The sequence below is a fragment of the Lepidochelys kempii genome, chromosome 2 (genome assembly GCF_965140285.1).
Source record: "Lepidochelys kempii isolate rLepKem1 chromosome 2, rLepKem1.hap1, whole genome shotgun sequence".
In the NCBI taxonomy this organism is placed as follows: Eukaryota; Metazoa; Chordata; order Testudines; family Cheloniidae; genus Lepidochelys; species Lepidochelys kempii.
Genome location: NC_136381.1, coordinates 161,346,648 through 161,360,274, shown reverse-complemented (window position 1 = coordinate 161,360,274; position 13,627 = coordinate 161,346,648). Strand labels below are relative to the sequence as shown.

Below are 13,627 nucleotides of genomic sequence, written 5' to 3'. Positions count from 1 at the left end.
TAAGTACCTCCAAATAGAGAAAAATTAATTGAATCAAAGAAAAAATATGCCATCACCATTTATAAATACTTTGTTTTGACATACAGTTTTTAAAATATTGGTTTTGATACCTGATGATAAAAATTTCTTCTATGATACTGGTAATGCCATAAATGGATGACCTGCTCTACTCCTTTTCTTAGTAGAGATATAATTCTCCATATCTTTGATTATTGGAACTGTAGATATGTCAAGCTGTTCTATGAACAGTTCTCCTGGTCTAAAATTGGGATGAAGTTACCAATGCTTGTGATATTTCTAGAGTCCACAGACAAAAATGAGTGCATAACAATTTGAAGCTAATGTGGACTCTGGACTTTAACCTGGAAGGTCCATGTTGAGAGAGTAAAGAAGCAATATGAATGAAAAGAAAAGGGAGTAAATAATTCCTTTATCATCTTTGTGTACATACACAGTATGAACAAAACTGTGCAATATGCATCACAATTTCATGGGAAATGATACTACTTTTGCCTGCTCTTGTCTTCCCTGAATTTTGTTCCGAATTCTAGGTTGAATTGAACCCAAAATTTCATAGTCAATCTAATCCAAAACCACAAATTGGTCCCTATCTTTGAATCTGGGCCATAAATTCCTCCTAAAACACTAAATCGGAAGGATCCAAAGCCCACTATATTTAATGGAAAGACTTCTTTTGACCTCAATGGACTTTGGACCATGCCCAATATTAGGCCTATGGTCACTCAAGCCATGGAACAGAATTTCAAAACAATGAACTTTAACTGAGTTTCATTACAAAAGTTTCACAAATGTCTGATTGTGAGTCAGAGATTCTAAAACTCAGCAAATTTATGACTAACCACAATAAAAATAGCTGCCACTTAAACAATGTACTGTCAATTTGCGCCTATTCATGACAAAAGGGAAAAATATGTGAAGAAACTGTTGGTCAACTTTTTAAAATAAACGTTGATGCAAATTATTTCTAAATAGTCACATACCTTGAAGACATAGAGCTGCTAGTTCCACAGCAGTATCATACGGACATTTCAGTCTTTAAAGAGACAAAATAAATAATAAAAATATGCACATTTCTTAACTTATACTTTATATAAGCCCTTTCTCCAGAAAAAAAATAAAAGAGTTCAACAGTCTAACTGAAAATAAAATATTAACTCAAAAGTATCAAGTAAATTGCACGATATTTAGATCATTCAAATATAATATTGTAGAACTGATCAATGAAATTGTTTTTAATTGTTCACTTTATTAATATAACTTCATAAGCAAAGTTTTATGAATGAAACAACATTCATTCATAAAACCAGTTACCCCAATAACTGGCTAATTGAGTTTCACTTTCAGTCCAATTGCTGCTTAAATCGCTGAAACTTACACTGTTTCATCATTGTAACTTCTGCTCACTGTTTGCTATTCATTATACTTGTCTATATTGTAACTTCTGCTCACTGTTTACCATTCCTTACACTTGTCCATATTGTAACTCTAACTCCATTTTAATTTGTCCCAAACTCCATTTTAAAATGCTCACTTCATTTTGTAAAAGCTTGCTGCAACCTTCATTTTTGCAAACTAAAAAAAATTAGTTTAGTTTAGATGTTTGAATGAGGTATGTATGGATGATGGAATCAACCTCCAGCCCCAGCCTGTCCTGATGAAATAAAGTGTAAACACCGAAGGGCTGAAGATGCAGACAACAGTAAGTAAGAGGAAGTAAGACAAAGTAAGAGGAGTCCACCCTCAAAAGAAAAGAACAAAAGTACAACTGAAGAAACATCAAAGCCAGGTCCTAGGCTGAAAGTCATGTCTGCAATTGACGGGTGATCAATCACACCGAACCCAGAGGCAGCGTGACACAGCAAAACCTATGGACTCTGGATTCAAACTAAAGCTGGAGATGGAAGACTTTGAAGGGTAACATTCTGCTGCCAACGTGGAAGGGCACCTGTGCATGCCCAACAGAGACCCAGCTCTTCCTTGTGCCTGGCTTTCCTGGCTAGTTAGCTGCCAAAACCTATGAACCCAAGTCACGAACTCAAGCTACATTCAGGACTAGTTAACTATACAGCAGCTGCAGATCCTGTGTGTGTGTATGAACGAACGTGTAAATGAACATGAAACTGAATGAAATGTTATAGCTATAACTGACTGCCTACTACGATTCTTTTTGTATTCACAGCAAATGTGACATTTTGTCTTATCCCCTTAAATAAGATCCTGCTGGTTTTTATTTTATTGGTATAACAATATTTCCATTTAAATAAGCTTAGTTTACAAGTTAGTAATAAAGGTAATTATTTCTTAGTTTAGTAATTTCTCATTAATACTGAAAACATGATACGCTCAACTATAAATCATGTTTAAACTAATATTGAAAACATTAACCCAGAAGAAGAAAATAGGTGGTACTCCTACAATGGATTCTAGGATTAAATATTTTTCTTTATAAATCTTTTAAAATAAATATATCTATAATTTATCTATCTACCTCACAAATGCACAAGTACATTGTCAAAAAGAATAAGGCTGCAAAAACCATATTTTTTACAAGAAAGAAGCGTTGACACTATTATCGAGTGTTTTTTCCACTCCCTTGCATCTGTCATACTGACAAGTATGGCAAGCTCACATTACATTTTAAATAATCATACAGATCAAGACATTCTTTGCCCTAATTATACACAGAGTATAATCGTTTTCCCATTTGTATGTGCCACTTGTTCTGTTGTGTAATAAATAATAAACTTCTGGTTAAGATTGAAACCTTCTAATATCCTAAAAACCACAATATTTACTGTACTTTAGCTATTTATTAACCAAATCTTTTTCATGCTCTTCTATGTCTGAAGAAATGAGCAATTTTAAGAGGACTGTGTCCTTTGTGTAAGAATTATTTCTCTAACCAAATGAAGTATGAGGTTTCTCTTCTGGAACTTGCTACTTGGAAATTAAAATCATGTATACTCTCTCTCTCTCTCTTTTTTAAACATACACAACACAATGTCCAGTTTCACCACCATATATTGTTCAAATTAAGAGCTCTCAGGGCTTCTCAGTTTCTTTTAAGGGTCTTATTTTGACTATTTCTCATTTCAATTTCAACTCTGATATTGACAAATGTGTAAGGTAACAGGATACCTACTATGATTCATATACGGTTTTTTATTTTAATCATGTTGTATGAGTGTATTTTAAATTTTTGAATATTTAAGAATGGCTACGTGCAGCATAATGCTCACTTACAATTAAATCTGTAACACACAAATAGCCATTAAGGATAATTGAATGGTTAAAGTTTGACACAGAAAGCTCTGCATAATATTGCATGCATAGATATATTGCTATCACCTTGTGACCAAATGAAAAAGTTCTTATTCCACTAGATTTTATTAATTTGGTTATGATTAATGTATGTGTATACATTTCCGTATTCTAATGGAAAAAGAAAAATGTACAAGAGAACACTGGATCAGTAAATGCAATTTACAATTCCTTATATACTTCTTTGAATAACAGAAAGAGCTTATGGGCTTAAAGTAATACTTTTAACCCTTAAAGTGGTGCTCTGTTACTTACACTTTAAGCAAGGTTACAGGAACAAAAATGTACTTACTTTCCTGAAAGAATGTCTTGTCGGAGCTGTAATACAAACAGGTACCTAACAAATACATTAAATAAATAAATATAAACAAACCACCAAACGCATACAGAGTCATCTTTTTAGCCCTCATCTCTTCGTCAAGAGTACGTGCTTAGTCAAGACATTTCCATAAACTGATTTTGTAAGTTATATGAGCCTTCAGGATCAATTACAAAGAGCACTGCACACACTTGGTAGATGCTAAGTACCCTTAACTCTCATCGAAGTCAGTGGGAGTTCAGAACATTCTACACCTTGGAGGATTGCTCAGCATATTGCAGGATGAAGTCGTAAAGCTGCATTTCAGGAACCCATCCTTATTTAAGAGAGCACTGAAAGCATGTACTCAGCTTTGAGCACGGAGCCTTAATTCTACTGAAGCCCACACTTAAGTGCTGTCCTGAACTGCAGCCTAAATGAGCTATGAAGTCTAAAGGCAATTATGGCTTTATTTTAAAAATCAGAAGAGCTTTGAATGAGAGAAGAACAAAGATTCCATGATGAGTGGAGATAGAAACTAAATAGGTAGGCATATCTTTGGTTCTTACATGGCCTTCATTGCTATAGTGTGTAGGGGTATGTCTACCCTGTAATGCAAGCCGTGTTTGAGCCCGAGCTCATGGATAACTGATCAAGCCTTTTGCAAAGCAAGCTGCTTCCTGGTAATGTGTAGGGTGGGCAGTGAAGTTTTCCCACAGTGCAACATGGTTCTAGGGCTAGAGCGGCCACATTTTGGGGGAAAGGGGCGGGTGCTAGGTACTCTGGGATTTGGTGACATTGACTAGGGTCTGCACACTGTAGTGTGGACACCAGAGCCCTAGGTTCAAGCATGAGTTAGAAAGGTCTTAACGTAGGGTTAAAATACAACGTAGACACTCAAGCCCAGAGTTCCCTAACACAGGTCAGTTGACTCAAGTCCCACTAACCCTGAACTTACACTGCAGTGTAGACATACCCTACATGCCTCACAAACTTTAACTGTAAATAAACTCCCTAACTCAGAGATCCTCATTTTGCAGATGGGGATGTGGAGGCATAGAGAGATCAAGTGACTGACCAAGGCCACACAGGGGGTCTGTGGCGGAGCAGGTAACTGAATCTGCATTTCCCAGACTAATGCCCTATCCACTTGCCACTCTTTCCTAAGCCTGAGGATTCCTTTGTTTTATTTTTATTAAAACAAAGGTTTGTGGATTGGGAAAAATCACAACCACCTTGCTGCCTGGGGCATCTCACCTGGCTTTTCCTGCCCCCACCCCACCCAGCAATCTCACACTGAGGGCTAGTAGAGCATCTGGTGTAGATGCTCTATGCTGACAGGCGAGAGCTCTCCTGTCGGTATAATAAATCCACCTCCATAAGAGGTGGTAGCTAAGTCGGCAGGAGATGCTATCCCACTGATATAGCGCTGTCTACACCTGCACTTAAGTCAGCGTAACTTACGTCGCTCTGGGGGTGGCTTATTCACACCCCCAAGTGAAATAAGTTATACCAACATGAGTGGTAGTATAGACCAAGCCAAAATGCTCCTGCCTTGGGTATTCTGGAGCAGGGTGTCCTTCTTTGAGGTTAGGGGATGACAGGGGCTGCCCCCGCCCCAGCCTCTCCTGCCCCCACTCCCACTGAGGGGTGAGTTAAGAGGTGAATGAAATGAGTAAGACATCTGGGCTCAAAGCAGCATGATGCATGTCTCCAGTCTTCAAAAAGAAGAGCGTAGCAAACGTCTCTATTCTTTTCTCTACTGGCACTGAAGGACATGTTGGGAACAGAATAGGAAGGATCAGGCACCGTGAGTCACCAGCACCTTGCAACGAACAAACTAATTTTTCACATTCATGTGTTTGGGAGATTGTGAGCTGACCTTTCAATGTTTAGAAGACTGAATCAGTTCAAAACAGACAGGGGAACAGGAACCAAAGGCATGTTTAGGAAGCTTTTCTGTGTGCTATGCAGCAGAAAAGCTCATGGAAAAAGAGTAGGGGTCAGAATTTTACACATGCCTAACTTACATACACAGCTGATACCCGGGTTGCCACTTACATGTCAGTATTTGTATATGTAAAAGTAATTGTGCACCACCACAGGAATCTGGGCTTAGAAAATCTGTCCCTACTATTTTGCTCCAGGATTTCAAAATAACATGAATGCTGGTAAATTTTGGGGGGGAATAATCCAGGCAATACCACCACTTGCTAGCCCGAGGAATATTGCAACTCTCTCCACACCTGACTCCCTGTTATTTCCTTTTTCTGTGCAAGCCTACTATTGCATCTCAGTTTCTGGTATCCCACTTCAAGGAACAAAATACATTCTTCAAAAGAAACAACCCATTGTTATTCTGACTAAAACTAATGAAGCCCTGTAGACAAAAATGCCAGCAGATGCCTTCCTTGGTGCATTAAATTTTAAGAAATGTCATCACTTCCCCATAAAAGTGTTAACTGTGACCACATTATTTTTACAGCCTCAAAAGGCATCTGCTAAAAATATCTTTATACAGGACAAAGATCTAGTGTAATTTCTTCTTCAATTAGCTCATTTTGTTACCACTATAAATCTTCCCCCCATTCCCTGCACTGAATTTGCACCTGCTGTCCTGGTCTCTTACCTAATTCTACAGAATGCTGGGAAATGCAACTTAGCCAGAGTGGAGGTTCATTAAAAAAAATTAGAATGACAAAGGGTGTCTGTATCTCTATTCTAAAATGTTTTTTATATATCATCCTACATAATGTAACTATGAATCTTCTCATTACACATGCAGATGCCTCATCCTTTTAGGAATCCTACTGAACTCTTGAACTCAATTATATCAGTGGCAGTGAGTTCCATAGGTTAATTATGGACTGTATGAAAAAGCGTGGCCTTTTATCAGTTTATTGCTATTGCAGTAATTGGTAACGTATATTAAGGCTTCTATGGAAGTTTCAAAGTAAGTAAGTGGGCAATTACAATTAGCTCATTAATCTTGTGGCACAGCAGTCAAAGTAGTACTTAATCACTGCATCAGAAAAGGAAATAGTAAACAGAGGTCTGCTGACTAAAAGTTTCTTATAAAGAAACTACAAAATTATCAATATAATCTTTAAAGAGCATGGTGGAAACAGCTTGGCCCAATTAGCAATGCAGAGCAAATTAAAAAAAAACACCAAGAAGTTCCAAATTGTCAGAAACAGAAAAATGACAGCAGGAAGGGGTACAAAATAATTAGACACACAATTTGGCCTGACTAGAAGAGTTGGGAGGAATGGGAAGTGCAAAAATAGGCAATTCCCCCCTTCTTCTGAATTGTGGGAGAGCTCCTCACTTAACAAGTATGGAATGTTCTCAAAGACCACAGGTCATCCACAGCCTCAACACAATGATAAGAAGTCCCTACAGGATGAATGGTCACCGAACAGCTTCCATTAGTGCAGGGAGACTGTGAACAAGTGGAGGGGGACTTGGGGGGGGGGGGTTAGAGAAGATTGAGCTGTTTGCATTGCTCCCAATCCTCCCAAAATTCTGCTGATTTTGGGTCTTTGACCCATTTGACTTTTATTTGATCACCTCCACATTTCACAGCAGAGAAGAGCACAGAGCCCAGCTGTTGGCATTATACATTGGAAACCCCCTTCCATCCCCCCACCCACCATGGGTTTGACAGGCAATACTGCTGCAGAGAGTCCTCCTTTTCCAGGTTCAGCTCCTACCCACCCAGTCACGGCTCCCTTTCAAGAGTCACAAAACCTAAAACACACGGAGAGTGGGAGGGAAATACCACTGACCCATCTGCCTCTCCATCCAAAAGCACCTGAGAGGCCAAAGCAACAGGTTTGGGCAAAAAATGGAAAGGGGAGCATATGGCCCTTAGACTGTCATAAAACACCAACTAGAAGATTGAATATGATGCCTATTCTACCAAGGAAGCACATATAACCCACATTCCTCCCTCCCCCACAGTTTAATCCCCAAATACCTTATACACCCCATTGTCAGACATCAGTTTAGCAATCAAAATTATTTCCTACCTTGTAAACTCCTCGTGAAGGTTGTTCGGTTCTGATGAGTAATATTTAATTCGGAAATGCAAAGTGTATGGAGGTCCAACTGTATATACAAAGATTCAAAACAGAAGTTTACACAGGTTTGGTGATCCCATAGAGCAAGAAAAATTTAACACAAAGTAATTATATTTTAAAGTATCCTCATCACAGTAACATTTGACTTGTGTCTTAAATTAAAACTATTTACAACAAGAAATAATTATGTGCCCGTTGTGAGCATTTTAGTGTGCTACCACAGCCAATATAATAAGAAATTAAGCCATGGCTCATTTGTCAAACAAATATTTGTCCAAAAAGATGTGCCTTGCACTGTGCTGGGAATGTTGGAAAAATTCAAGCTCTGATGGACATGAGAGAGTAACCTCCCCACCTTAGTTCTCAAGCTAAAAAGGTTCAGCAAATACACTTTTGCTGATTTGGGCTATCATGGTGCATGTCTGGCTAAAGTATATCTTCCAGAAAGGCATCCAGTCTTTGTTTGAAGACATTAAGAAATGGAGAATCCACCACCTTTCTATCTAGGTGCTTATATGACGACAATCACCACTGTAGTTTCTGAATGCCTATTGATCACTCAATCTACTAGGCAGATGGGCAGCCAAAAGCTGCACTAGTTGAAGCTTTAAAATTGTCTTCAGGGGTAACCCCAAGAAGAGGTGTTTCAGAAGTCAAAACCACAGGTGACAAAGTTGGCCGGTGAGATCTACCTCCTCAAGGCACTGCCTCTTAACACTAGCCGCTGCTGGTGGAAAAAATAAAGCCATATGCACCACTGTCCAAAGACAATAGAGGACCCAAACTTCTTCACAAATGCAAACCACTTTGGCAAGAAAAGGACATATTGTGCTGAGAGATGGAGCTACTGCAACCCCCATGAAGTTGCTTCCCCACTGCCTTCTCTAGTATGGGTCTGAGCCAGCTTGTTCTCATACAATCCCCTAACTGGGCCAGACACCGTGAAAGCAATGCAACTAAATCTGTTAAAAATGCCTTGTGCAGAAAATATTTGATTCTTCCCTCTAGAATCATTTTCTCTTTTCCTTGGCATATCAGAGAATAAGCACTTGCTGATCACGTATCCAAGTACAGAGAAGCAGGTTGAGATGTCATGAAAAGGTGAGGTCAATTCAAGCACCAGAGCTATCAATGGCAATGGACCCTAAATTTCTTCACAATCTACCCTATTAGACTCATACACACAAGAAGTGGTAAGAGTGAAAGCATAGTGCCCCGCAGGCCTTGCATGAAAGGGCCACTCAAAGTGGGTGAGCAGCTCCCTCTGAGAAAGGAAAGAACAGAGAGCACTAAAGAAAAACCTGTGTCCACTCCTTCCAGATCTTGAAAATTGGTCAGTAGCATCTTATGATCAGCCATACCTACAGTAATTGTTAGATCTCATAAAATCAACATGGACACCTGGCCTATGTCCATTGCTAGCAGACATTTACTGCCCAAGGATACTATTGCTGTCTACATATCATACCCAGACCTGACTCCAGATTAATAGGGATCGATGAAGCTGGAGAAATCAGATGAACACAGATGTTTCAAGGGACAGTTTATTGAGCCAGGGTTGAATCATAGTTTAAGGGTAGTTAGCAGCTTTACCCTCTCCCAAAGGAAAGAGTTAACAATCCCTGTCAGTAATGGTCTCAGGACCGCCTCTCTTGGCATCCACTTGCCACCAATGACATGAGTTCAGCTCACAAAAATCCAGACATATCCAGGAACTATGTACATTAAACCAGGTGAAAGTACACCAGTGAAGATGCAAGGGGAGGCAGCAGAGGCTACCTGGACACGAAACTCAAAGGACTTCTGCAGCTTCCAACAGGAACTGCCAACACTTGGGTCCCTCCTGCCACCGTTCCTTCTTTTCCAGGCCAATTTCCCCATCTAATTTAGGGGTCACAAGAAAGGGGAGTGCTTCTTCCTACTCTCCCCCACGCCTCCAACTAATATTAACAGGCACCTAGGAGAAATCACATAAGCTTTTCTAAGCTGATATTTGTCTGCTGAATCTATTAGCAGCAACCTAAGCTGATGCTTGCTCCCCAGCCCTGGTTTATGAAAAAGTAACTCCAGGCAGGAGGAAGGGACTTTTGGCATCAACAAAAGTGGTAAATAAAAATCATATTTAAAGGAGAGAGTTGAAGATTGGTGCATTACTCATTGGTCCATTACCCTTGCTTTTATACAAAAAGGTTTCACCAGGCAGCCAACCATTAACATGAATCCATTGTCTGAGAAATATTCACTATATTACGGAAACATTTGGAGCCTCACAATCATGTTCACAAATACTCTAAACTGAACTCTTAGGGGAGGAATAAAATAAACTTGTGGACCGATGTTACTTACTTTTTATTTGCTTCTTAATTGGTTTAGAATGGTCCAGCCAGTGCTAAAAAAAGAAAACCTGTGTTTAAAAGTAATTCATTTTCAAGATTTTACTGGTATTTTACTAATAGAGCACAAATTCATTTAAAGGAAGGTGAAAGCAAAGACTTCCATATCTATCTGGTAATCTTTTATGGCTGTTTTCACTAGAAAATGTTTTTTTGAACACACACACAGCGCTCAGGTGCCTATCTTATCAGTAAAACGGGACCTTAAAAGTTAAACACACCCATGGGAGCTTCCTCCTTGTGAGGCACAACCCAATTAGTAGTGAAAGGCTGTAAAAACAAACATACAATTACAGTGGGATGTAGGGAATGAAGGTTTTCCTCAAACTCTGGGCCCAATGCTTTAACCGTTACTTATGACCCTCTGAAGGCAGCCGATTGTCTGGTTCAATCCCACTCAGTGGCACTCCCGTATGGCTCCCTCCACTTCTCTGCATTTCTCCACCCACTCTGTGGTTCTCTCAAGCTCAGAGTCTAAGGCCTATTCCACCCTTAAAACTTTTGCTGGTATAGCAATGTCAGTTAGGAGTGTGATTATTTAAAAAAAACAAACAAAACAAAAAAACCCCATTTTATACTGGAAAAAGCCCTTATGGAAACGAAGTTATACTGGCAAAAAAGTGCCTTTGATGGTATAGCTTATTTTGTTCTGGGAACCGGTATGAGCTACACCAAAAAAAGCACTTGAGCCAATATAAACTCTGTCTACACAAGGACGCTCTGCTTTACTGGCAAACCTTTTCCAGTGCAGACTAGTCCTAAGTTTTATACTGTTCCTGTACAGTGCCCAGCGTGAATCATCATGCCCGAATGAGGCATCTGGGTGTGTTACCAAAATATAAATATTAAATTATGAGAACTTGTCGAGATAGTCCCCTCACTAAATTGCAGAAGATAATTTGGGCCACCTTACCATAAGACAAATTCTCTTCCCATTTTTTGCTGTTTATTTAAAAACATATAAAATAAATTAATAAGACCAGTAAGTTTGAAGCAGCAACATTCAGAAAAAGAAGCCTGTTCCTTTTGCTTGCTTTTCTTGTTGGGGCATTTCCATTCTATATTAAGCAAAAGCAGAATCAGAGTGAATACTTGGTATTCAATAGATTCTCCTCTGCTTTTGCTAAATGCATGTGAAAATAATTAATAAAATAGCACAACCACAGTTTTACTCTGGATGCCTTAATTGAAAGCAAAATTTATGCAACAGCTAGTTGTAAAAAGTGTATTTTAAAAGTTTGCCAACCCATAACCCAAATAGCAAATAAATTCCCTGCAGAATAAAAAAGAAATAGAACGATTATTCTAAATGTGCTTTTAGTTGCCCAGAGCTCGCCTGGACTCCCTTGGGAGAAGTTACCAAGGAAGCCACCTCTTTACAAATTTGAGAACCAGCACCATAGTGAAAATAAAATGTTATAATTTTTATACAAATATATTACATAGCTGTAAACTAATATACACAAAATCAATTATTTATCTCTCATCCAGCAAATATACATTCACAAGAAATCAGCTAGTAATCATTTCAAGTTTCTGAGAAGAAACAAAATTATTCAAGCTTTGCTCTTTTGATTGAAATTATGCAATTAGAACTTTTTTTTTTTTGTTCTGGAGAAGAGGAACATTTTACTTCAATGAACACATTAGTCAGCAAAATATATCCCCAGCTATATTTATAGGAGCATTATCCACATTTATCAGTATTGTCATTTCAAGTTAAATTCAGGATGTACATACAATTCCATTTTCTTAAGGATTTCTAATACACAAGTTCAGTTCTATGACTGTTTGGAGTTCATCTAGACTAAAAAAGCATATACCGAAGCCCTTACAAAAATTTAAGATGACAATTTAGTGTTACACTTACCCAAACATGGAATACTACTCTTCAGTGTTTGATTTCTAAACTAAAAAGTAAAAAAAAAATCCATCTTTTCACTTTTTTATTCACCTTCCAACTGTGCTGAGAAAGCTGCAGTACTCTTTTTTGAATTATCTTCATTGTGTGTACAGTAATTCCTCACTTAACGTCCTCCCGCTTAAAGCTGTTTCAAAGTTACGTCGCTGCTCCATTAGGGAACATGCTCATTTAAAGGTCTGCAATGCTCCCTTATAACAATTTGGCTGCCTGCTCTGTACACTGCATGTAAGATTTTGTGGAAAAGCAGCGACTTTGCAAGAGAGCATTGCACTGCGTCTCCACTCCTCTCTCTCACTCCCAGAAAGTCCTAAGCGCTGCCAAACAGGTACGGGGAAGGAACGGGGATGTTGCGTGCTCCGGAGAGAAGACGGAGCGGGGGTGGGAAGAGGTGGGCCTGGAGCATCCCCCAGCAAAGTCAGTGCCTGTTCTTCTCTGGGTAAGCTGCCACAAAGGTGCGTCCTTGCCTGCAGCGGGCTGTGCCTGTGTGGGGTAAGCCGGGGCACTTCCCAACCACAATACTGTACAGTATATAATGCCTTTTGTGTCTGTCCCCAAAAAATTTCCTTGGAACCTAACCCCCTGCATTTACATTAAATCTTATGGGAAAATTGGATTTGTTTAACATCGTTTCACTTAAAGTTGCATTTTTCAGGAACATAACTACAACGTTAAGTGAGGAGTTACTGTATTGTAAATGATTAACACGTTTTAGAATGTCTGCACGTGGTATTCTGCTAAACATCCATAACACTGCAAATTACCAATTCATCTGTCACATGTACATAATTTTACAAAAACTAGCAATTTTTAAGAAATGTTGAAGAATCTAATAAGTAGCAAAATAGACCATTACATGAGATTCTAGCTTCAACAGCTAATGTACATTTGTAACCTTTCATTCCTGCTACTTATACAGTACAGTCATAAATGTAGGATTCTCCAGGGGACAACAAACAGCAAGCACTGGGCATCATTTTACATTCACTCCTTTGAGAAGCAAACTCAGATGCATGAGGGGTCCATTATACCTTTATTCAGCACTGTCCAAAATAGGGGGCGAGTGTAGCCTTTGTAGATTCATGAACGGCTATCAACTTAACCCCAGCTGTTTTGGACAGCTTCTGCAAAAACTGGGCTAAAATCCACCATAGTCAATGTCTGGATGTTTCTCCACAGTAGTGTTAGTTTTCTTACAGGCCCTCTGAACCCAAGTAATAACCCTTATCACCCTACTCCTCCCCATAAGCTGCAGTTGTCTGGATGGCTGAGGTGGCCAGGAACACTGAAAGTGTGTCAAGAAAAAACAACATAGGCTTCTGCTGCCATAAAAACTGGGAGCACACCAGTTCAGAAGCCAGACTTCCATATGCCCATGGAATGCAGGCCCTAGCCTCTAAACAAAAAATCAGATGCTCTTATTATTGACAGCCAGCCAGACGAATGGCTTAAAAACGGAAGTGAAGACTTCATGGCATCCTTGCCAAGAACCAAACATTACTTGGCTATGTTACAAGCTATTGACTGGAACCCATAATCACTATCCCTGACTAAGAATGTGAACACAAAAGGGTGAATTCCAGAAGTCTTA

At 39.1% G+C, this 13,627-nt stretch overlaps 1 protein-coding gene across 7 annotated transcripts in view; it reads right to left on the bottom strand.

Annotated features, from left to right (window-relative positions):
• EPB41L4B (erythrocyte membrane protein band 4.1 like 4B) overlaps window positions 1-13,627 on the bottom strand; it is a 246,907-nt gene that overhangs the window by 134,291 nt on the left and 98,989 nt on the right. For all 7 annotated transcript variants that reach the window (XM_073332657.2, XM_073332653.2, XM_073332656.2 and 4 more), the window contains 4 exons: window positions 10,069-10,111; window positions 7,672-7,750; window positions 3,635-3,679; window positions 1,002-1,054 (listed from right to left, as the gene is read on the bottom strand). In XM_073332657.2, the coding sequence (XP_073188758.1) occupies window positions 1,002-1,054; window positions 3,635-3,679; window positions 7,672-7,750; window positions 10,069-10,111 (220 nt within the window). The remainder of the gene's footprint in view (window positions 1-1,001; window positions 1,055-3,634; window positions 3,680-7,671; window positions 7,751-10,068; window positions 10,112-13,627) is intronic.